We start from the raw sequence: 24669 nt of genomic DNA on the forward strand, positions 1-24669 counted from the left end.
GTTGAAGTCCCGATTCTAAGCCGTAAAGCATGGCACACTGAACTATCGAGTAGTCATCAGCTTTGCTCTGCCAGACGTTCATAACATCTGGTGTTGCTCCAGCAGCAGGCCTGGCACCCAGCGGTGCTTCCAGGACGTAATTCTTCTGTGCAGCAATGAGGATAATCCTCAAATTACGGACCCAGTCCGTGTAATTGCTACCATCATCTTTCAACTTTGCTTTCTCAAGGAACGCATTAAAATTCAACGAAACAACAACACGAGCCATCTATCTACAATCAACATAAACAAGCAAGATACTATCAGGTACTAAGTTCATGATAAATTTAAGTTCAATTAATCCTATTACTTAAGAACTCCCACTTAGATAGACATCCCTCTAATCCTCTAAGTGATCACGTGATCCAAATCAACTAAACCATGTCCGATCATCACATGAGATGGAGTAGTTTCATCGGTGAACATCATTATGTTGATCATATCTACTATATGATTCACGCTCGACCTTTCGGTCTCCGTGTTCCGAGGCCATATATGTATATGCTTGGCTCGTCAAGTATAACCTGAGTATTCCGCGTGCGCAACTGTTTTGCACCCGTTGTATTTGAACGTAGAGCCTATCACACCCGATCATCACGTGGTGTCTCAGCACGAAGAACTTTCGCAACGGTGCATACTCAGGGAGAACACTTCTTGATAATTTAGTGAGAGATCATCTTATAATGCTACCGTCAATCAAAGCAAGATAAGATGCATAAAAGATAAACATCACATGCAATCAATATAAGTGATATGATATGGCCATCATCATCTTGTGCCTGTGATCTCCATCTCCGAAGCACCGTCATGATCACCATCGTCACCGGCGCGACACCTTGATCTTCATCGTAGCATCGTTGTCGTCTCGCCAATCTTATGCTTCTACGACTATTACTACCGCTTAGTAATAAAGTAAAGCATTACATCGCGATTGCATTGCATACAATAAAGCGACAACCATATGGCTCCTGCCAGTTGCCGATAACTTGGTTACAAAACATGATCATCTCATACAATAAAATTCAGCATCATGCCTTGACCATATCACATCACAACATGCCCTGCAAAAACAAGTTAGACGTCCTCTACTTTGTTGTTGCAAGTTTTACGTGGCTGCTACGGGCTTTAAGCAAGAACCAATCTCACCTACGCATCAAAACCACAACGATAGTTTGTCAAATAGACTCCGTTTTAACCTTCGCAAGGACCGGGCGTAGCCATACTTGGTTCAACTAAAGTTGGAGAGACAGTCGCCCGCAAGCCATCTATGTGTAAAGCACGTCGAGGGAACCGGTCTCGCGTAACCGTACGCGTAAGGTTGGTCCGGGTCGTCTCGTCCAACAATACCGCCGAACCAAAGTATGACATGCTGGTAGGCAGTATGACTTGTATCGTCCACAACTCACTTGTGTTCTACTCGTGCAAGTAACATCAACATAAATAACCTAGGCTCGGATGCCACTGTTGGGTTTCGTAGTAATTTCAAAAATTTCCTACGCACACGCAAGATCATGTGATGCATAGCAACGAGATGGGAGAGTGTTGTCTATGTACCCAACGCAGACCGACAGCGGAAGCGATGACACAATGTAGAGGAAGTAGTCGTACGTCTTCACGATCCAACCGATCAAGCACCGAAACTACGGCACCTCCGAGTTCGAGCACACGTTCAGCTCGATGACGATCCCCGGACTCCGATCCAGCAAAGTGTCGGGGAAGAGTTCCGTCAGCATGACGGCGTGGTGACGATCTTGATGAACTACAGCAGCAGGGCTTCGCCTAAACTCCGCTACAGTATTATCGAGGAATATGGTGGCAGGGGGCACCGCACACAGCTAAGGAACAGATCACGTGGATCAACTTGTGTGTCTAGAGGTGCCCCCTGCCTCCGTATATAAAGGAGTAGAGGGGGGGAGGCTGGCCGGCCAAGCTTGGTGCGCCTGGAGAGTCCTACTCCCTCTGGGAGTAGGATTCCCCCCCCCCCCAATCCTAGTTGGAATAGGATTCGCGGAGGGGGAAAAGAGGAGGAGGGGGCCGGCCACCTCTCCTAGTCCTAATAGGACTAGGGGAAGGGGGGAGGCGCGCAGCCCATCTAGGGCAGCCCCTTCTCTTTTCCACTAAGGCCCACTATGGCCCATATAGCTCCCGGTGGGTTCCGGTAACCCTCCCGGTACTCCGGTAAAATCCCGATTTCACCCGGAACACTTCCGATATCCAAATATAGGCTTCCAATATATCAATCTTTACGTCTCGACCATTTCGAGACTCCTTGTCATGTCCGTGATCACATCCGGGACTCCGAACAACCTTCGGTACATCAAAATGCATAAACTCATAATATAACTGTCATCGTAACCTTAAGCGTGCGGACCCTACGGGTTCGAGAACAATGTAGACATGACCGAGACACGTCTCCGGTCAATAACCAATAGCGGGACCTGGATGCCCATATTGGCTCCTACATATTCTACGAAGATCTTTATCGGTCAGACCGCATAACAACATACGTTGTTCCCTTTGTCATCGGTATGTTACTTGCCCGAGATTCGATCGTCGGTATCCAATACCTAGTTCAATCTCGTTACCGGCAAGTCTCTTTACTCGTTCCGTAATACATCATCTCGCAACTAACATATTAGTTGTAATGCTTGCAAGGCTTATGTGATGTGTATTACCGAGAGGGCCCAGAGATACCTCTCCGACAATCGGAGTGACAAATCCTAATCTCGAAATACGCCAACCCAACATCTACCTTTGGAGACACCTGTAATGCTCCTTTATAATCACCCAGTTATGTTGTGACGTTTGGTAGCACCCAAAGTGTTCCTCCGGTAAATGGGAGTTGCATAATCTCATAGTCATAGGAACATGTATAAGTCATGAAGAAAGCAATAGCAACATACTAAACGATCGGGTGCTAAGCAAATGGAATGGGTCATGTCAATCAGATCATTCAACTAATGAAGTGACCTCGTTAATCAAATAACAACTCATTGTTCATGGTCAGGAAACATAACCATCTTTGATTAACGAGCTAGTCAAGTAGAGGCATACTAGTGACACTTTGTTTGTCTATGTATTCACACATGTACTATGTTTCCGGTTAATACAATTCTAGCATGAATAATAGACATTTATCATGATTATAAGGAAATAAATAATAACTTTATTATTGCCTCTAGGGCATATTTCCTTCAGTCTCCCACTTGCACTAGAGTCAATAATCTAGATTACACTGTAACGATTCTAACACCCATGGAGCCTTGGTGCTGATCATGTTTTGCTCGTGGTAGAGGCTTAGTCAACGGGTCTGCAACATTCAGATCCGTATGTATCTTGCAAATCTCTATGTCTCCCACCTGGACTAGATCCCGGATGAAGTTGAAGCGTCTCTTGATGTGTTTGGTCCTTTTGTGAAATCTGGATTCCTTTGCCAAGGCAATTGCACCAGTATTGTCTCAAAAGATTTTCATTGGACCCGATGCATTAGGTATAACACCTAGATTGGATATGAACTCCTTCATCCAGACTCCTTCGTTCGCTGCTTCCGAAGCAGCTATGTACTCCGCTTCACATGTAGATCCCGCTACGACGCTTTGTTTAGAACTGCACCAACTGACAGCTCCACCATTTAATGTAAACACGTATCCAGTTTGCGATTTAGAATCGTCCGGATCAGTGTCAAAGCTTGCATCAACGTAACCTTTTACGGTGAGCTCTTTGTCACCTCCATATACGAGAAACATATCCTTAGTCCTTTTCAGGTATTTCAGGATGTTCTTGACCGCTGTCCAGTGATCCACTCCTGGATTACTTTGGTACCTCCCTGCTAAACTTATAGCAAGGCACACATCAGGTCTGGTACACAGCATTGCATACATGATAGAGCCTATGGCTGATGGATAGGGAACATCTTTCATATTCTCTCTATCTTCTGCAGTGGTCGGGCATTGAGTCTTACTCAACTTCACACCTTGTAACACAGGCAAGAATCCTTTCTTTGCTTGATCCATTTTGAATTTCTTCAAAATCTTGTCAAGGTATGTGCTTTGTGAAAGTCCAATTAAGCGTCTTGATCTATCTCTATAGATCTTAATGCCTAATATGTAAGCAGCTTCACCGAGGTCTTTCATTGAAAAACTTTTATTCAAGTATCCCTTTATGCTATTCAGAAATTCTATATCATTTCCAATCAACAATATGTCATCCACATATAATATTAGAAATGCTACAGAGCTCCCACTCACTTTCTTGTGAATACAGGCTTCTCCGAAAGTCTGTATAAAACCAAATGCTTTGATCACACTATCAAAACGTTTATTCCAACTCCGAGAGGCTTGCACCAGTCCATAAATGGATCGCTGGAGTTTGCACACTTTGTTAGCTCCCTTTGGATCGACAAAACCTTCCGGTTGCATCATATACAACTCTTCTTCCAGAAATCCATTCAGGAATGCAGTTTTGACATCCATCTGCCAAATTTCATAATCATAAAATGCGGCAATCGCTAACATGATTCAGACAGACTTAAGCATCGCTACGGGTGAGAAAGTCTCATCGTAGTCAACCCCTTGAACTTGTCGAAAACCTTTTGCGACAAGTCGAGCTTTGTAGACAGTAACATTACCATCAGCGTCAGTCTTCTTCTTGAAGATCCATTTATTCTCTATTGCTTGCCGATCATCGGGCAAGTCAACCAAAGTCCATACTTTGTTCTCATACATAGATGGAGTAGAGTAGATGCTGTGGATTTGTTGTCATGTGCTCTAGTGTTGACATAATTTAGATTAGTTCAGATTCTATGATTTGTTTGTCCTGTGCCCTAGGGTTGACATTTTTAGATTAGTTGACAAATAAGCCGATTTAGTTGATTTTATAAACGAGTAGCAAGGTTATCCTGGTATAGTATATGAAAGTGCGTTATATCGACTAGAGGGGGGTGAATAGGCGATTTTTATGAAAGTCTTCAAAACGTGGAAGTTTCGAAGACAAACGATGGAAATAAACCTATGACCATGCAGTGGAAGGTAGACTACACTAGGCAAACCATAGTCAAGTATTCAATGAAGTGAAAGCACAATGACTAATAGCAGCTAGGTGGTAAGGATCAGGTAGGAAGATATTAAGAAGCCAATCAAAACAAGCAGTCACTCAGTGAAGACAAAAGATAGTGCAATCATACGATGACTTCACAAGGACCAACAGTAAGTAAAGGGAAGAGAAGGATGAAACCAGTGACTCGTTGAAGACAATGATTTGTTGGACCAGTTCCAGTTGCTGTGACAACTGTACGTCTGGCTAGGTCGGCTAGGTATTTAAACCTGAGGACACACAGTCCCGGACACCCAGTCCTGAACACGCAGCTCAGGACACCCAGTCCTCACTGTATTCCCCTTGAGCTAAGGTCACACAGACCTCGCCCAATCACTCTGGTAAGTCTTCAAGGTAGACTCCCAAACCTTCACAGACTTCGTTCATCGGCGATCCACAATGACTCTTGGATGCTCAGAACGTGACGCCTAACCGGCTGGAGGATTCACAGTCCTCAAGTGTAATAAGTCTTCAGATCACACAGATAGGAAGACTTAAGTGATGCCTAACACTCTTTGGCTCTGGGTGGTTAGGGCTTTATCCTCGCAAGGAATTCTCTCTCAAAGGCTTCGAGGTGGGTTGCTCTCACACGACAAAAGCTACGGCGATGGAGGTTGCGGCAGCTAAGCGCTTCGTCGCCGGCGTCGTCGAGGGCTATCTGTGGCGCTAGGGTTCGTGCGAGAGTGAAAGAAGAGATAATGACTGTGGTGTGGCGCGTATTTATAGGGACAGGGGCGGCTCAGTGTTATTACACAGGTGCCCCTGGCGATTCACATCTGAGGAATGCGTGGCCATCATGCACCATATCGGAGGTTGTTCCACGTCCCACGCACGCCTGGATTGTCGGGTGGTTGTTCCCACTTCTCCGGATTTCAGGTGAAGGAATTTGCATTGAAAGCAGACTTAATGTTTGTCTCTGTATCTTCTGCTGACAAGGACGCAGAGAAGACATTTGACAGGTTCAAAAGAATGTATATGATTTGGAGAAATAGAGTTTGAGATAGAAAGCATAGAGAGGTTAGGGTCCGATCACATTCACTTAGTTCAAAAGATTCAACAAGAAGACATAGCTATAAGTGAATGCTGTAGAGGACAGAACACTAGTATATATATATAATTAACATAGTGAAGATAATCATGAAGACATGTTGAGATTGAAGCCAAACCAAATGTGAAGACATAGCAAATGTAACGCCATGAGTGAAACACTTTAAACAAAACATTTGGTGGTGGCATTACCCACTGTATAGGAAGTATTAGACCCAGACACGGCGCACAATTATTGTGGCGCTCCGAAGTCAAATTCCTCATTAATGTATTCACACTTAGAATGCATGTCTTCATTGATTGAAGATATACTTTACTTTGTGTGTTGCACATCTAAGTCATCAATATTCATAAGTGTTAGGATGTGTGCCTGATCACAAGACATTTGAGGATTCCAAGATATTTAGCTCACACCGTAACTTGCAAAATCTCTTCTCATCCAAGGGCTTGGTGAAGATATCTGCCAATTGCTCTTCAGTGTTGACGTGTATGATATCAATATCTTCCTTCACAACATGATCTCTGAGAAAGTGATGACGAATCTCAATGTGCTTTGTCTTCGAGTGCTGAACTGGGTTGTTGGCAATCTTGATGGTGCTTTCGTTGTCGTAGTAGAGTGGCACTTGCTTCAGATGAATGCCATTGTCTTTGAGTGTTTGCTTCATCCACAGAATCTGAGCGCAGCAAGATCCAGCAGCAATGTATTCAGATTCAGCAGTGGAGAGAGATACACAGTTCTGCTTCTTTGAAGACCAACATACAAGTGATCGTCCCAGAAAATGACATGTGCCTGATGTAGACTTGCGATCAACCTTGTCACCAGCATTATCAGCATCCGAGAATCCAACTAGATCAAACTCTGAGCCCTTTGGATACCATAATCCTAGAGTTGGGGTGTAAGCCAAATATCGAAGAATTCGCTTCATAGCTAAGTGATGCGATTCCTTTGGTGCCGCTTGGAATCGAGCACACATGCAAACACTAAGCATAATATCTGGCCTAGATGCACATAGATAAAGTAAAGAACCAATCATGGAGCGGTATACCTTTTGATCGAACTCTTTACCATTGTCGTCGGGACCCAGATGATGTTTGGCTAGCATTGGCATCGTGGGGCCTTTGCAATCTTGCATACCGAACTTCTTCAGGCAATCTTTGAGATACTTCTCTTGAGATATGAAGATTTCGTTGCGTTGCTGTCGTATTTCAAGACCGAGGAAGAACTTCAGCTCTCCCGTCATGGACATCTGATATTGCTCTTGCATCATATATCCAAACTCTTCACTGTATTTCTGATTGGTGCAGCCGAAGATAATGTCATCCACATATATTTGGCACACAAACAGTTCCCCATCATATGTCTTTGTGAAGAGAGTGGGGTCAAGGGAACCAGGTGTGAAGCCTTTGCTCTTCAGGAAGTATTTGTGTGTGTCATACCAAGCCCGAGGGGCTTGTTTGAGGCCATACAGTGCCTTGTTGAGTTTGTATACCATGTCAGGATGCTTTGGATCTTCAAAGCCAGGCGATTGTGCAACATACACTTCTTCTTCAATCTTGCCATTGAGAAAAGCGCTCTTCACATCCATTTGATATAGAAGTATGTTATGATGATTTGCATAGGCCAGCAGTATGCGTATAGCTTCAAGTCGATCCACAGGAGCAAATGTTTCATCGAAGTCAATCCCTTCAACTTGAGTATATCCTTGAGCAACGAGACGAGCTTTGTTTCTAACAACTTGACCATGCTCATCTTGCTTGTTGCGGTATATCCATTTGGTGCCTATTATATTGTGCTTCCGAGGATCAAGACGCTTAACCAGTTCCCATACATTATTCAGCTCAAACTGTTGAAGCTCTTCTTGCATAGCTTGAATCCATTCAGGTTCTATGAAGGCTTCTTCAACTTTCTTGGGTTCTTTTATTGAGACGAATGCGAAGTGCCCACAGAAATTTGCTAGCTGTGTTGCCCTTGAACGAGTGAGCGGACCGGGTGCATTGATGCTATCAATTATTCTCTCAATCTGCACTTCATTGACAACACGAGGATGTACAGGGCGAAGATTTTGCTCTTGCTGATCATTGTCATTGTTAGAAGGATTATCTTCAGGCTGAGCATTGTCTTCTGGTTAATCGGGTGCGGAGATGATAAGTTCCTCTTCAGGTTGAGCTTCAGAGGGTATGATTTCTCCAGTTCCCATAAGTTTGATTGATCCACTGGATGGAACTTCATCTAGCACATTTGGCAGGTGCTCTCTTTGTGAACCGTTAGTCTCATCGAACCGCACATCCACTATTTCAACCACTTTATAATGAAAGAGATTGAAGACTCCGTAGGAGTGCGAATCCTTTCCATATCCAAGCATAAAACCCTCATGTGCTTTTGGTGCAAATTTTGAAGTGTGATGTGGATCCTTGATCCAGCACCTGGCGCCAAATACTCTGAAGTAACTGACATTTGGCTTCTTGCCAGTAAGGAGCTCATAAGATGTCTTGTTCAGAAGCTTGTGAAGATAAACATGGTTGATTGTATGGCATGCAGTATCAATGGCTTCAGGCCAGAATTTTCTTGGAGTCTTGTATTCATCTAGCATCGTTCGGGCCATCTCAATGAGTGTTCTGTTCTTGCGTTCGACAACGCCATTCTGCTGTGGCGTGTACGGAGCTGAGAATTCATGTGTGATGCCCAAAGTATCAAGATATGTATCAAGGCCAGTGTTCTTGAATTCAGTGCCATTGTCACTTCTGATGTGCTTTATCTTGGCGCCATAGTTGTTCATTGCTCGATTGGCGAAGCGTCTGAAGACATCCTGCACTTCAGTCTTGTAGAGGATTATGTGCACCCAAGTATATCTGGAATAATCATCAACAATGACAAAGCCATAGAGACAAGCAGTAGTAGTAAGAGTTGAGTATTGAGTGGGACCGAAGAGATCCATGGGGAGCAGTTCGAAGGGTCGAGTTGTTGTCATGATTGTCTTCGAGGGATGCTTGGCCCTCATCATCTTTCCTGCTTCACAGGCACCACATAAGTGATCTTTCTTGAACTTGACGCCCTCGATGCCTATGACATGCTTCTTCTTTGCAAGGGTGTGGAGGTTCCTCATGCCAGCATGCCCTAGCCTCCGATGCTAGAGCCAGCATTCTGAAGCTTTTGCTGGAAGACATACGGCAAGCTGTGGTCCTGCTAAGAAATCTACCACGTACAAATCATCTTTTCGATACCCTTCAAACACTAGAGACTTGTCAGATTCCATTAGAACAAGGCAACGATATTTTCCAAACATCACGATCATGTTTAAATCACAAAGCATTGAGACAGACATTAAGTTGAAACCAAGGGATTCAACAAGCATGACTTTATCCATGTGTTGATCCTTTGAGATTGCAACTCTACCTAGACCCAATACCTTACTTTTACCAGTGTCAGCAAATGTGATGTGACTCTTGTCGGATGGACGTAAGGTTGAGTCCATAAGAAGGCTTCTCTTGCCAGTCATGTGATTGGTACACCCACTATCAATAATCCATTCTGAAGCAGCTGGTGTCGTACCCTACAGTGCAGTTAGGGGGATAGGCTTCACGAAGAGAATTGTGAAGCAAAAACATTTGACGAACCAGTGGGTTATGAAAGCTTAGATCAAGATTTGGACTGATAGGGCGAGTAGCAAGCGATTCAGGAATGAAGTACATAATAAGACCATTTGGGCATTTGATCTTGCGCCCTACAAGATGTTTAAGGTCCCCAGCAATAGTGTGAGACGATTTTGGTTTTCTGCTGGAGACCCGTCCCTGCAAAAGAGAGTTAAGCTTTCTTAGCCACCCACATCTTCAAGGGTGGCTTAGAAGCGATAAGTCTAACTACAACATCGGAGAACTTTGGCTTTGGAGCCCTAGCAAAAAGTCTTGCAGGTGAACAATAGTACTCATAAGAATAAGCAGAATAGTTCTTGGTCTTATGAACATGGCGGTTTGATGAACCACGCTCATATTCATAGGCCTGAGTATGGCTTCCCTGCAAAACATTTGCGTTAGTGCGACTCAGGTGAGTCCTCTGTTTGTATGAAGCCTTTGGACCGTATGAAGACTGTGGTCTGGGATTTGTCTTCTTCACCCGTGGTGTCATGATGACATTCACAGGAAGATTCTCCAAACACCTTTTCGGCACCCAGATCTTCTTCATAGGCGGTCCATTCCTGCAGTTAGTACCAATATACCTGGCAAACACTTCACCATTCTGATTCTTAAACAGTTTGTAGTTTGCATCAAAGGATTCATCAATAACAATGGGGTTAGCACAAGTGAAGCCAGATAGAGTGGATGGATCTGCTGAAGGTTCCTTTGCAGCAACCCATGTGGTTTTGGGGTACTGCTCAGGTTTCCAGTAAGAGCCATCAGCATTCATTTTCCTTTCGAACCCAACACCCTCTTTCCTAGGGTTTCTGTTCAGGATCTGCCTTTTGAGGACATCACATAGTGTCTGATGCCCTTTGAGACTTTTGTACATCCCTGTTTCAAGCAATGTCTTCAACCTAGCATTCTCATCAGCAATAGCAGTGGTATCCTCAGCAAAGGGGTTAGTTCCCACATCAACAGTTGAAGATATTGCAACAGTAACAGCAGTAGAACATTCAGCAACAGAAGTAGCATTATCACGCTCAATGCATTTAAGACATGGTGGTTCAAATCCTTCCTGAGCTGAACTGATCTGTTCAGCGTGAAGCGACTCGTTTTCTTTTTGAAGATCTTCATGAGCCACTCTCAATTTCTCAAGATCTTGCTTCCTTTGAAGATAATCATAGGAAAGCCTTTCATGAGCTGTTGAGAGCGTTTCATGACTACTTTCAAGTTCCTCATACTTAACGTGAAGATTTTTTATGTCTTCAATTAAGGACTGAGATCGAGTCATTTCAGCGTCTAACAGATCATCGCTTTTGTCTAACAGTTTCTGAATGTGTTCCATGGTTTTCTGTTGTTCAGTTGCAATTTTAGCAAGTGTTTTGTAGCTGGGTTTGGAACCACAATCAGAGTCATCGTCACTAGATGTTTGATAGTGAGTAGTGCATGTGTTTACCTTGGCACCGCGTGCCATGAAGCAGCAGGTAGGAGCGGAGTAGTCCTTGTCATTTGCATCGGTGTCGGTGATGGAGTCATTGTCTTCAGTGTTGAAGATGGACTTGGCAACGTATGCTGTAGCCAGACTCGCAATGCCAGAATCGGACTCCTCCTCAGACTCCACCTCCGCCTCCTCAGAAGCGGACTCCTCCTCTGAATCCATTTCCTTGCCAACAAACGCAATTGCCTTGCCAGATGAGCTCTTCTTGTGTGATGAAGACTTGGAAGAAGACTTTGAGTATTTCTTCTTCTTCTTGTCGTCGGAGTCATACTCCTTGCTCTTCTTCTTCTTGTTGTTCTCATTGTCCCACTGCGGACACTCAGAGATGTAGTGGCCAGGTTTCTTGCACTTGTGGCATGATCTTTTCTTGTAGTCATGAGCAGAAGCTTCATCATTCCTTGAGCTTGATCGTGAAGACTGTCTGAAGCCTTTCTTCTTGGTGAATTTTTGGAAATTCTTCACAAGCATAGCAAGCTCCTTTCCAATGTCTTCAGGATCATCAAAAATGCTGTCAGATTCTTCTTCAGATGTGGAGACAGCTTTTGCCTTCAAGGCACGAGTTCGCCCATAGTTGGGACCGTAGATGTCTCTTTTCTCAGAAAGCTGAAACTCGTGTGTGTTGAGCCTCTCAAGTATGTCAGACGGATCGAGTGTCCTGAAGTCCGGACATTCTTGAATCATCAGGGCTAGGGTGTCAAATGAGCTGTCAAGTGATCTCAGGAGTGTCTTGACGACTTCATGCTTGGTGATCTCAGTGGCGCCGAGAGCTTGAAGCTCATTTGTGATGTCAGTGAGTCGATCAAACGTGAGCTGGACATTCTCATTGTCATTTCTCTTGAAGCGGTTGAAGAGGTTGCGAAGGACACTGATTCTCTAATCTCTCTGGGTTGAGACGCCTTCGTTGACCTTGGAGAGCCAGTACCAGACTAGCTTAGATGTTTCCAAAGCACTCACGGGGCCATACTGTCCTTTGGTCAGATTACCACAGATGATATTCTTGGCAGTAGAGTCCAGTTGAACAAACTTCTTGACGTCAGCAGCAGTGACACCTTCTCCAGCCTTGGGAACGCCGTTCTTGATGACATACCATAGGTAGACGTCAATGGCTTCAAGATGCATGCGCATCTTATTCTTCCAGTAGGGATATTCAGTTCCATCGAAGACGGGGCACGCAGCGGAAACTTTAATTATCCCTGCAGTCGACATAGCTAAAACTCCAGGTGGTTAAACCGAATCACACAGAACAAGGGAGTACCAGGCTCTGATACCAATTGAAAGTGCGTTATATCGACTAGAGGGGGGGTGAATAGGTGATTTTTATGAAAGTCTTCAAAACGTGCAAGTTTCGAAGACAAACGATAGAAATAAACCTATTACCATGCAGCGGAAGGTAGACTACACTAGGCAAACCATAGTCAAGTATTCAATGAAGTGAAAGCACAATGACTAATAGCAGCTAGGTAGTAAGGATCAGGTAGGAAGATATTAAGAAGCCAATCAGAACAAGCAGTCACTCAGTGAAGACAAAAGATAGTGCAATCATACGATGACTTCACAAGGACCAACAGTAAGTAAAGGGAAGAGAAGGATGAAACCAGTGACTCGTTGAAGACAATGATTTGTTGGACCAGTTCCAGTTGCTGTGACAACTGTACGTCTGGCTAGGTCGGCTAGGTATTTAAACCTGAGGACACACAGTCCCGGACACCCAGTCCTGAACACGCAGCTCAGGACACCCAGTCCTCACTGTATTCCCCTTGAGCTAAGGTCACACAGACCTCGCCCAATCACTCTGGTAAGTCTTCAAGGTAGACTCCCAAACCTTCACAGACTTCGTTCATCGGCGATCCACAATGACTCTTGGATGCTCAGAACGTGACGCCTAACCGGCTGGAGGATTCACAGTCCTCAAGTGTAATAAGTCTTCAGATCACACAGATAGGAAGACTTAAGTGATGCCTAACACTCTTTGGCTCTGGGTGGTTAGGGCTTTATCCTCGCAAGGAATTCTCTCTCAAAGGCTTCGAGGTGGGTTGCTCTCACACGACAAAAGCCATACTTTAACTCTGAGCAGCCAACCGTTTATGGTTGTAGGGGGTGGGCTATTTATAGCCACTAGGCAACCCGACCTGATTTGTCCGAAATGACCCTGGGTCACTGAGGAACTGACACGTGTTCCTACGATCAGATTTCAAACACACACGGCAACTTTACTTGGGTTACAAGCAAAGCTAACTTGTCCGACTCTGGACAAGATTCGCTCTCATAGTCTTCACTCGAAGACATATGTTTTGGTTAAGCATCACTTCAGTCATTCTGACTGGTTCTCTTGGACCCCACTTAACAGTACGGTGGTTCCTATGACTCAATAAATAAGAAAAATAACTACCAAAGATCTGAGTCTTCGATCTCCATAGGCTTCATGCGATGTCTTCTCTTGTCATAGTCTTCAATGTGAATATCTTCACATACCACCTTTGACATCAATGTCTTCATACATTTTAGGGGTCATCTCTGGTAGGAAAACCGAATCAATGAGGGACTTCTACCTGTGTTATCCTGCAATTCTCACAAACACATTAGTCCCTCAACTAGGTTTGTCGTCAATACTCCAAAACCAACTAGGGGTGGCACTAGATGCACTTACAGTATATGATTATGATATTGTTATTCAGTTTATTTTAGGTACACTGTTAATTGGAGTGAAGTTAGACATTTGGTTAGGTTCACTGCTAAATGAGTTATCATGTTATCTGCTTTATAAGTGACAAAGGATTGTATTAGTGCACTGACATGAGTTGTTTCATTAGTGTTATTCAGTTATAATTAAGCACTTATACTGCTATGTATTTTATATTATTTGCAGTCTGGATGATGAGGTTTGGGAATTGAGGATGCATTTCCATGGCAGAGACAATATTGAGAGATCTATGATGATGTCAGACATAACATTTTACAACCTAGTAGCACTGATAGAAATAGAAGGTTATGGATTTAAAGATTACATGTACTATGTCAGGGATCCTGGGCTTGGTATAGAAGGAATGGAAGAAATAGATGATGATGACAAGCTTGAGGAAATTCTAGACAACATAGCATTGCAAAATCAAAAGATATTGAATGTGACAGTTGTTAGGGCCAGTTCTCTCAATGCTGCAACTATAAACACCAGCTCCAATGTTATTGAGCAGCAAATCCCTCTAGAAGAAATTGGAGAGCTCAAACTATATCAGATAGATGAAGGAGGAGTGTTGTTCAGTGCAGGAAATGTGCATGTAGCAGTAGGAAGTTCAGAAGCAGCAGAACTGGAGCCAATGCCCATACAGTTATAAACACAGCATAGCACAAACAATTTGGAGGAGCAACTTGCTTTAGGTTATGTACAAGTGGAAGAAAATCATGTAAACAATTCAGAGGAGCAAATGGAAATTGAAAAGGTTATGGAGGAGACAAGGAGGAAGGAAATTCAAATGTTTAGGAAGAATAAGAAAAATAAAGAGAAGGACACTTCTTTGAAGAGAAAAGCTGCAGTGATGGATAATGAGGAGGACAGTGATGATGATGATTTGGAAGAATATGGTGATATCCTTGCTAGGCTTGAGGAGATGAAAATACAGAGGGAAGATCCACTCCTTCATTTTGAAGGGGACACAGATGTTGAGGAAATGTATGAGACAGGGGAGGAGGATGCACTATATGAGCCTGAACGTGAAGAAGAGGAGGAAGAGGATGAAGAGAGTAGTTTGGAGGAAGAGAGTAATCTGGAGTAGGTTGGGCAAGATGGACAGAAGAAGAAAAAGGAGAAGAAACACAGAAAAGGCCCAACAAGCAGATCACATGCAAGTGTAGAGGAGTTGTTTGAGGAGGACTGGATACCATCTTCTGATGAAGACAGGAAACCAATGGACTTGGGTGTGGAAGATGATGATGGTGCAGAGGCATTGGCATATGTTTTGCCCAATGGCAGGAAAAGCAGAGCTAAGAAGATGAAGAAAAGGTTATGGTATGATGAGAATAGAGCTCACCCAGCAGAGCAATTTGTGAAGCATCTTTGCTTCATTGATGTGTACCAGTTCAGGAATGCACTTCAAACAATGCACATTGTACAGAATAGGAACTATGAGTACCATAGAAATTGCAGTGACAGGGTTATAGCACAATGCATAGATGAGACATGCCCTTTTTATATAGCAGCTTCCCAGATTGCAAATGAGAAGACTTTTACCATAAGGAAGCAGTATGTGGTGCACACTTGTCCTTCTGTGTCAGAGAACACAAAAGTTACTGCTAAGTGGGTTGCAAAGTTTTGTGAGGAAGCAATCAGAAATGACCCATGCACAACAATCACTACTATAATTAACACTGCAAAGAGCAAGTATGGAGTGGAAATATCAACCCACATGGCATACAGGGCTAAGAAGGCAGCAAAGAATGTTGTGTTAGGAGATCAGAAGGCCCAGTACACCAGGATTAGGGATTATTTGCAGGCTGTGCTAGATACTAATCCAGGTTCAAGGTGTAGAGTGACAACAAGACATTTGAGGGAGCATCCAAGCACAAACCCTAGGTTTCATGGATTATTCTATTGCCTAAATGGATGCAAAGAAGGGTTTCTGACTGGCTGCAGACCATTCATAGGTAATGGCTTGGTATCTAATGTGTGTTTTCAAATAGTTTGCCTAATGTGTTTACTTGTTATAGGTCTGGATGGATGCTTCATAAATCTCACTACTGGTCAACAGATCCTTGCTGCTACTGGAAGAGACGGGAACAATAATATATTTCCCATTTCTTTTGGAATTGTTGATAAGGAGGACACAGATTCCTGGACTTGGTTTCTGTATCAGCTGAAGGTAGCACTAGGTGGCCAATCTGGGAAGTTTGGCAACTACACAATAATTTCTGATAGGCAGAAGGTAATGAAATCCACTTGTGCTAGCTTTCATTTAGTTCTTTCTAGTAGTTACTTGCATTTAGGTGTAGCTACTTTCTATACACAATCATAGTTCTTTCTAGTAATTACACAATCATTTAGGTGTAGTCACTAAGTTAACTTTACTTAAATTCACACAGGGCGTGCTTAAAGCCATAAACAGAGTCTTTCCCAATTGTCCACAAAGGTTTTGCCTCAGAAACATTTACCAGAACTTTCAAAATGTTGGGTTTAGAGGGCCAGAATTGAAGAAATACATGGATGAAGCAAGTTACTCATACACTGAACATGGTTATAATGTTGCAATGGATGAGTTGAAGAGAGAGTGTGAGGCAGCATGGGCTTGGCTTAGTAAAATCCCAAAGCACACTTGGGCCAGACATGCCATGGACACAAATTGCAAAACAGACTTAGTAGTTATCCAGCTCCAGCAAGGAGGGCAACATCTGCTGCTGCTCCAGCTAGGAGGCAGCCAGCTGCTCCAGCTGCTCCCAAGGGTAAGGCAGCAGTCAGTAAATCTTCATCATCTGCTCCCAAGAGTATGGCACCAGCTGCTCCCAAGGGTAAGGCACCAGCAACCAGATCTTCATCAGCTGCTTTCATGCCTCCAAGACCAAGTGATGGTTCCCAGAGAGTCGGGAAGCCCAGCAACAGAATAAAGGATTACTTGACTGCCTCTGGTGCAAAATGGTGATGATTTGGTTGTGTTGATGTTTTATCAAACTATGGCATTTTGGTTGTGTTGTGAAACTATGTTGTTGAAGTTGTGCTACTCCAGTTATGCTACTCCAGTGTTGATGGTGATTTGTTTGTGTTGATGTTGTATCAAACTTTGGAATTCTAGTAGTCCTATGATGCTCAACTGTTATGATCAATTTGTGTCAAACTATGGCATTCTAGTAGTACTGCTGATGCTGTGATACTCTTGATGATGTGATACTCTTGATGTTGTGATAGTCTTGATGTTGTGATACTCTTGATGATGTGATATTCTTGATGCCTCGGCGTCGATAAAAACCCAAAAACCCTATATTGGCCTACTTGATGCCTCGGCGTCGATAAAAACCCAAAAACCTTCCTCTTGGCCTACTTGATGCCTCAGCGTCGATAAAAACCCAAACACCCTATCTTGGCCTACTTGATGCCTCGGCGTCAATAAAAACCCAAAAACCCTAACTTGGCCTAGTTGATGCCTCGGCGTCGATAAAAAGCCAAAAACAACCCAACCTCTCTTGGCCTACTTGATGCCTCGGCGTCGATAAAAAATCAAAAACCCTAACTTGACCTAGTTGATGCCTCGGCGTCGATAAAAAGCCAAAAACAACCCTAATTGACCCTACTTAACTCAGAATCATCAGTTGAACAGGAACATACTAAAGCAAAAATCATCATTTGCAAACAGATTACTTAAGATAACATTAACCAGCTCTAAATACCACCAAATTCAGCACTAGTTCAAATCCATACATAATCATAGTTTGACATTCATCGCTAGTTCAAATAGCACCACATTCAGCACTAGTTCAAATGCAAACATCTTACTTAAGATTACATATCCATAGTTCAGGAGTACTCATAGTTAATAGAATTTAAACTACTATCATTACAACAAATGCCAAACCACACCCTGCAAAAGGTCAGCAAATGCCAAATGATATTGCCCATTCTTCTCTTGCACTGCTTATCCATTTATGATGGCCTTGATGCCCTCCAGCTTCACATTGCTCGCTTCAACTATCTTCTTGAGCTCATCAATGTGGACCTGCAAATTCTTCTTCTCTTCAGCTATCTTCAACTTCATGTTCCTAATGACAGTACCTTGAGCAGCTGCTATGTTCTTCAAAGTGTCATACTTCTCTTGCAACTTGGTTGTTTCAGCATCTTTCCTTTCTATCACTGCCCTCTGCTCCTGGGCATCCATAAGTGCATTGACATCTTCAACCAACTTCTCATAGCTGTCCTGGAGTTTCTTCTTCTCTTGTGTCAGGTCATGAACAGTAAATGAATGCATCAGACATTCCTCATTCCTGTCCATCTTACTCTGTTCATACATAGACCACAACTTGGACAGTGCATTCTCAAGGGTAGTGGGCCAAGATGGATCAATCCATTCTACTAGTCCACAGTTTTTACCTTCCTGGAAAAAGAGTATTAACAAAATGAATTACATAACAGTGACTTGCTTACAATGATAGGCTAGATTACTTTATACTAAAATTCAGATCATGCTCTAAAATAAACAACTACTAAGTAAACAATGCTGGTGTGCTAACCCATGAATATTCTGTCCTAAAATAAGCTAACATGGCAGAGTTAAAAAATGACCTGACTAAACAATATTGCCAGATCCAAACTAAAAAATGCTGGTCTGCCAACCCATGCATCTACTCTTAAAATATGCTAACCTGACAGAGTTAACAAAATGACCTAACTAAACAATGTTGCCAGAACCAGACTAAACAATGCTGGCAGAGTAAACAATTAATGAATCCACTGTTCAAACTTCACAGTATAATACAATGCCTGCTTCCACAGTAAACAATGACTGCATCCACTGTCCTAACCTCACAATATGATACAATGACTGCTTCCACAGTACATATCCATGGTAAACAAATGACATATCTGTTTGGTAAATCCACAAGTTCCAATTAGTTCAGCTGGAACCATACCTTCTCTGCACAACAAAGAAACCTCCTGCCAGTGTGAATCCCTTCGAAAGCAACACGCCTTTCTGCTGCCTTCCCGTGTCCATGGCACAAAACATACATATCTGTCTCAGGGCCCTCGAAATCTGAGTCTTCGGTGCTAGCAGGAACCTGGAGTGCAAAGGAATGACAGAGATTTGGTCCAATGATTGAAAAGAAGCTCATTCCAAAAATCCCCAAATATCAAACCCTAACCCTAACTCTGAGAACTGACCTTAATGGTGCTGTCGTCGGAATCTGAGCTCATGTACTGCCTGGTGTGCTCGCTGCTATCCGACCCATCACTCCACGACACCATGGCGCTGCGGCGGCGGCGCGGCGCGGCGGCGACGGGTGCGGCGACCAAGAACAGAGCGAGAGCGAGAAGAGAGCGAGCAGCAGAGTGGAGAAGGAGTAACGGTTGGCGCTTTTGGCTACTAGGACTGAACGGCGCCGTCTAACGCCGTCTGCCGGCTGTCGGGATGGCCTGGAGTGCCACGTAGGCGAAAGACGGGCCCCGGCTGTCATAAACTCACTTAACACGGCCCGATCCGCCGATCAGTGGTTTTTGCAAAAGAATTACGCTAGACGTGGTGTTGTCTGCAGCGAATCTGTATCCTAGTGATTTTTGCAAACCTAGCCCTCAAAGTGGTGGTTTTATGCAATTTACTCCTATGAGCACTATGAGGTCTACAGCAACAAAAAGCCAACCCTCCAGCTTAGGGGCCACACCGTGCGTTTGGTTTCCTCTAATATCCCAGTGAACAGAAATCTCGAGTACTCTTCTAGCCAAAAAGTAATCATCTCTCCTCTAAGTCTGAATCAACTGCCAGGAAGCCCTAGCTTATATACAGATTGGAGATGCATCACGCATGTTAAGCCCCTTCACATTTTTATTGCTAACTAGCCAACGCATAGCATTCCTGTGAGATTATATTCATGTATCTAACATGCTAATTAAGCTTCTTCACATTTTATTGCTAACTAGCCAACGCATAGCATCATATATTCATGTCCCGCGTGTGCAGATTGCAAAGAAATGCTGAATTGAAAGATTGTAGGCTTGTAGCAGTTAGGAGTCGAATTTCATCAATGTTTAAGCAGGGTATATATCGTCCTAGTTCATCAATATAGCAGTCTGCATTTGCCAATATTTTCAATATATTGGTAGAGAATCCAAAGCGAACCGGCTAATTAATATCTCAATACATTTCTTAGTAGAGCATACATCCATCCATTACATGCTTCCACAACACACGTGTTGCTACCTCCACCATTGTCAATTCCGATTAAGCTCTTGTGCTCATATTGCTAGTGTCACAGGAAAAAGTAACATTCCACAGGAAATCCAAAAACACCATAGAAGGCTAGAATAGTCAGGTAACAGGTGAGGCGATCGATCTTGGAACAGCTAACATGTGAGGAGATCTTGGAACATCGAAACAAGATGCATTCAACCTAGACGCTTATGAGGGACGCAGCTAAACAAATCATGGAATAACCAAACTGTATCAGAACTGAATTTTGTTGTGAAGAAGCATCTACATATATTTGCTTTTCCCGATCAGGGCTGGCTGGGCCTGCTCTGGATGGAGTGTTCCGGGCGTGGAGGTGCTGTGGCAGTTTTCTCCTCTGCTGCTCTGACCACCGGCGTAGGGGCTGCTGGTTTTGCTTGCATAAGGAGGCCGTCCTCGTTCTCTTCTCGCATCATGACAACGTCCTGCATGATCGGTCTTCCTTGATTTGGCCATCGAAGTGTTCTGAAACGGCCACCAGAGATCTTGCTCAGGATATCTGGATCGGTTAGATTCCCGTCGTGCACGTCCGTATCAACCTACGTGGTTCTGAGGATGTGGTGCGAAGCTTTGTTGCTTGATGACACCTTGGGACATGTCGACTTGTTGATTTCCATGATGGAGACTGCGGTGGAGAAGGTCAAGGTGTTCGCGACATCTTGTAGGTGCAGAGACTGTGTGTAATTGGTATCTTCGCGACATCAATATATTCCTCTTTACAAAAATCTTTTCACGTTCCCGAAACAAAGCTATCCGTTCTGTACCCTCTGGTAAGACAAAACCTGAATCATCACGAGGAGGTTTGAAATACCTCAGGATATTCTGCAAACAAGACACAGTTAGATACTTAGATTCTTAATGCAGTTCATTCTTAAGAAAAAAATTGAGATAGAAAAAGTCACTTACGCCCACAGCATGCTCATATGCAGGATGCATTTCTTCAGTTTCACGCTTGACTGACGCTATTTCCTGCTCGAATGCTCCAATATGGTCCTTCCAGAATCTAAGCCGGACACATCAAAACATCCCTCATATGCCCGCGTACGTGCTTGGTCAGTGATCGGACAGGAAAGAGAAGGAAAAACGTGACTCAACCAGACTTCTCATATCATCCCTATACGCCCGGCCTGTCCGTGAACCCTCATATCCAACTCAAATATGGGAAGGATATGAGGGCTCGCGGACATGCCCGTGCACGTAGGACACGGCCTCACCTTGGACCATCTTTTCTTTTTATTTATTCATTCTTTTATTTCTCTCTCTCTTCATCTCCACCAATCACGTGCAAGTGACCAGCCATATGAGAAGAGAAATGACAAGTGTGGTTGTGCGAACATATAAATAGGGGCTCAAAACGGATATTTTCGGTCACTGGCCGGGCATGTCCGCGGGCGTTTAAGGGGTCATATTTGCTATGTCCGGCTGTATATGGTCTTAAGCTGCTGGATTCTTTTCTCCTGCTCAACCTGCATATCCATCAACCCATTAGATTTAGATAAACCATGGTTGCTGGAGCATTCGTCCGGGCATTCATCTGGAACTGGAAGCCTGGTGTACACAAGTAGGATCAGAAAAATCAAAAATTATCTGAAGGTCAAAATATTCTCAGTTTCTTTTTCGAATCGAGGAGCATAGATCCCTATTTCATTTCAACTCAAATTGATAAGCATAGTCTGCAGCGCAACTTAAAAGATGGTTCCGATCCCCAAAATCTACATATTTGCAGTTGGAGAATGAGAGGATCATAATCTCTACAAATTTTCACTTATGTTTTTCGAATTCAGGAGCATAGGCATAGTTCTCAAATACATTTCAAGTGAAATTGATAACATAGTCTGCAGTGCAGCTTAAAGTTGGATTGTATTACTCTCACACGTTGTATTACATGGCCTCGATGGGCTTATATAGGGTACATCAGTAGAGTACAGAGAGGTGGGGTGAGAGGTTGGATCGGCATGCCTAGCATGCAGGACGTGCAGACGCACGTTGAGCGAGAGAGAGGGGCTGGCCGTTTAGCCCAGCAGCAGACCCGGTAAGGTGGTTTAGCCACCTGATGACTGGAGAGTGCGTGCAGTCGAACACCCCCCCCCCCCCCCCCCCCCCCCGCAGCCTGAACATGGGGCTCGCCAATGTTGAGGCTGGAACGAAAGTCGGTGAAGATGCGCATCGGCAGCCCTTTCGTGAAGATGTCCGCGAACTGGGAGCTTGTGCACATGAAGAACCCAGATCTCGCCCAGTGCAACAAGCTCCCGTACAAAGTGGAGATCGATCTCAATGTGCTTCGTACGTTGGTGTTGCACTGGGTTGCTGGACATGTAGACGGCGCTGACGTTGTCGCAGTAGACCACGGTAGCTTGTGAGGGGTGTTGGTGAAGGTCTCCAAGAAGCTGGCGCAGCCACACTGCCTCAGCGACGGCATTGACAACCGCGCGGTACTCGGCCTCGGCGCTGGACCGAGAGACAGTGCTCTGGCGCTTCGAAGACCAAGTGAGGAGGTTGCTGCCGAGGAAGACACAAAAGCCCGAGGTGGACTTCCGTGTGTCGGGGCAGCCGGCCTAGTCGGCGTCGGAGTAGGCAGTGAGCTCGGTGGAGGCGTCGCGGTGGATCTGAAGACCGAGTTGTGTCATCCCGCGAACGTACCGGAGAATCCGTTTGACAAGCTGGTAGTGGCAATCCCGCGGTGCATGCATAAACAGACAACACTGTTGTACCGCGTAGGAGAGGTCCGAACGCGTCAACGTCAGGTACTGGAGAGCACCGGCCAAGCTGTGGTAGAGGGATGGGTCATGGAAGAGCGGCCCATCGTCGGTGGAGAGCTTGGCGAGTGTGTCGACCGACATGGTGAGCGGCTTACATTTGAGCATCCCGGCGCGATCGAGGATCTCCAAGGCGTACTGTTCCTGGGAGAGGAAGAGACCGCGAGCCGTGGTGGTGACGTTGATACCGAGGAAGTGTTGAAGCGCGCCGAGGTCCGTCATCGCGAACTCTCGATGGAGCGCCTGGATCACGGAGTGGAGGACGGCACCCGAGCTGGCGGTGAGGATGATGTCGTCCACGTACAGCAGCAGGTAGGCGAGCTGCTCAACCACGGCGAAGGACGAACAGTGAAGAGTCCGCCTTCGACGCGACGAAGCCGAGGGTACGGAGGTGCGTGGTGAAGTGGGTGAACCACGCCCGCGGTGCCTGCTTGAGGCCGTAGAGAGAGCGGTTCAGCCGGCACACGTGCGAGGGCGAGGAAGAGTCGGTGAAGCCGGAAGGTTGAGCGCTGTAGACGGTCTCGGCGAGGCGGCCATGAAGAAAGGCATTCTTGACGTCGAGTTGATGAATAGGCCACCCGCGCCCTGCCGCAAGACTGAGCACGGTGCGGATGGTCGCCGTCTTGACGACAGGGCTGAACGTCTCATCGTAGTCGAGGCCGGCCTGTTGTGTGAAGCCACGCAAGACCCACCGCGCTTTGTAGCGAGCGAGGGAGCCGTCGGAGTTGTACTTGTGCCGGAATATCCACTTCCCTATGACGACATTGATACCTGCAGGACGTGACACTAAACTCCAAGTGTTATTCCACATCAGTGCATCATATTCTTCTTGCATAGCGTTGGCCCAGTTGGGATCTTTGAGGGCAACACGGTAAGAGGAAGGGATGGGGATGATAGCGGAGGACACAGAAGCTGGAGAGGAAGTGGTGAGAGCTTTGGGTTGGGCGAAGCCGGATTTGGCACGGGTACGCATGCCGTGGAGGTTGGCAGGGGGTACTACGGCGACGGCCCGAGGAGGAAGGGCAGACGTAGCAGGGGGCGCGCGTGCATGGGGGCTGCATGGCGGGGTGATCCCAAGGGACGTGGGGGAGGCGCAGGGCATGAGCGTGCATGCAGAGTCACGAGCGGGGGATGGGTGTGGTGGTGTCGCGGCTGGCGAGCAGCTGCCCGCGCGCGGATTGGGTGGGAGTGGGGAACACGGGGGATCCAGGAGGGCGCGCGGATTGGCTGGTTGCACCGGGCGAGTGGGGATTGGTTGTTGGGATCGCGCGTGGAGTGGGCGGTGGGTGCTGCATGGCGGGTGTCGTGGTTCTAAGTCTGACAGTAATGTAGGGGGGTAAGAATGGAGAGGCAAGATCTTAGCTATGGAGAAGTTGTAAGCACACGAGGTTTACGAGTTCAGGCCCTTCTCGGAGGAAGTAATAGCCCTACATCTCGGAGCCCGGAGGCGGTCGACTGGATTATGCGTGTATGAATTACAGGGGTGCGAACCCTTTACACTGAGGAGGGAGTGGCTTATATAGAGTTCGCCGGACCCCTCCGGCCCTTAGTTGTGCAGGGTTTTAAATACATTAATGTCGGGCGTTACTGGTAACGCCCCTAATAAAGTGCTATGATGACCATAAAAGCTACTTAATAACCGACCGTTAGCGTGCGGAGTGCCTTTAGGTCTCCTGGCCGTCGAGTGATTGGACCTTGGTCGAGTGAT

At 45.2% G+C, this 24669-nt stretch overlaps 1 protein-coding gene and 1 pseudogene across 1 annotated transcript; one reads left to right on the forward strand and one right to left on the reverse strand.

Moving 5' to 3' along the window:
- The first annotated feature begins 14604 nt into the window (after nucleotides 1–14604).
- On the forward strand, nucleotides 14605–16917 carry LOC147963369 (uncharacterized; annotated as a pseudogene).
- A 987-nt stretch (nucleotides 16918–17904) lies between these two features.
- LOC125530863 (uncharacterized) lies at nucleotides 17905–19642 on the reverse strand. The gene is made up of 3 exons (XM_048695279.2): nucleotides 19146–19642; nucleotides 18896–19042; nucleotides 17905–18360 (listed from the first exon to the last, which is right to left on the reverse strand). Exons 1-3 carry the CDS (start codon nucleotides 19227–19229, stop codon nucleotides 17905–17907), a joined length of 687 nt encoding a protein of 228 aa, XP_048551236.2. The 5' UTR covers nucleotides 19230–19642.
- Between the last annotated feature and the right edge of the window lie 5027 nt (nucleotides 19643–24669).

Source organism: Triticum urartu, chromosome 6A, assembly GCF_056163025.1.
Source record: "Triticum urartu cultivar PI428250 chromosome 6A, HENAU_Tu73, whole genome shotgun sequence".
Taxonomy (NCBI): Eukaryota; Viridiplantae; Streptophyta; class Magnoliopsida; order Poales; family Poaceae; genus Triticum; species Triticum urartu.